This window comes from Chaetura pelagica, unplaced genomic scaffold, assembly GCF_000747805.2.
Source record: "Chaetura pelagica isolate M959 unplaced genomic scaffold, ChaPel_1.0 scaffold302, whole genome shotgun sequence".
In the NCBI taxonomy this organism is placed as follows: Eukaryota; Metazoa; Chordata; class Aves; order Apodiformes; family Apodidae; genus Chaetura; species Chaetura pelagica.
In genome coordinates this window covers 1728552-1729631 of record NW_009952561.1, presented here as the reverse complement: position 1 = coordinate 1729631, position 1080 = coordinate 1728552, and the positions used below count along the sequence as shown (strand labels likewise).

Below are 1080 nucleotides of genomic sequence, written 5' to 3'. Positions count from 1 at the left end.
GGGGCCAGCGAGTACGACTACGTCAGCTACCAGTCCGACCTTGGCCCCTACCCCGGCGGGCGCTTCTACGCCAAGCCCCACCAGTGCGTGCCTATCCCCGCCGACCTGCGGCTCTGCCACAGCGTGGGCTACGACAAGATGGTGCTGCCCAACCTGCTGGACCACGAGACCATGGCCGAGGTGAAGCACCAGGCCAGCAGCTGGGTGCCCCTGCTCAACAAGAACTGCCACATGGGCACCCAGGTCTTCCTCTGCTCCTTGTTTGCCCCCGTCTGCCTGGACCGGCCTGTCTACCCGTGCCGCTGGCTCTGCGAAGCCGTGCGTGACTCCTGCGAGCCCGTCATGCAGTTCTTTGGCTTTTTCTGGCCTGAGATGCTCAAATGTGACCAGTTTCCCCAGGATGATGTCTGCATTGCCATGACTGCTCCCAACGCCACCGAGGTCTCGAGGCCCAAAGGTAAGGCATGACCAGTGCTGCAGCCCTGTGCCTGGTGTTCTCTGGGCTGTTGGGACAGGCGTTGGCCCAGAAGGGGCTGTGTGGCCCAGGGGGTCTTGTGGCAGGAGGAGGCTCACCTCAGCTCCTTGGCAGCAGTTCTTCTCCTGTCCAAGGAAGGCAGGATGATATGCCAGTTACTTCCCACTATGCCAGAACTGAGCCTGGGGGCAGTTGGGAGCACAATGGGTTCATGGCTGCTTCGTTCCCTGTGCAGGTACCAGGCCCTGACCTCCACCAATAGACCAGGCTTCCAACCCTCCATCCAGCTGCTGCACCGCTCTGACAGATGTTTCCCTGCCCAGCCCGACTCCTTCACTGCTGCTCTCAGCAGTGATGGGACACGTGGTCCCGTGTGGCAGAACGTGCTGCCTGGCTGGAGTAAATAGTGACAATAACCCTGGGGAGTACCTCACTTCTGAGCAGTCCTGGGGGACATGCTGGGTGGATGGTGGCTGCCCGTGCACTGAGATCCATCCCTGCCCTCTCAGGTGGGCTGTATGCTGGCACGAGGCATGAGTCTTGGTGAGAAACAACTGGGGAAAGCAGGTACAGTTCTCGGGTTTTTTTTTCATTATGTTCAGCAG

At 60.3% G+C, this 1080-nt stretch overlaps 1 protein-coding gene across 1 annotated transcript in view; it reads left to right on the top strand.

Annotated features, from left to right (window-relative positions):
• The window catches only part of SFRP1 (secreted frizzled-related protein 1), a 19158-nt gene that overhangs the window by 4352 nt on the left and 13726 nt on the right, over positions 1-1080 (top strand). The window contains exon 2 of the mRNA XM_009993268.1: positions 1-457. Within this exon, the coding sequence (XP_009991570.1) occupies positions 1-457 (457 nt within the window). The remainder of the gene's footprint in view (positions 458-1080) is intronic.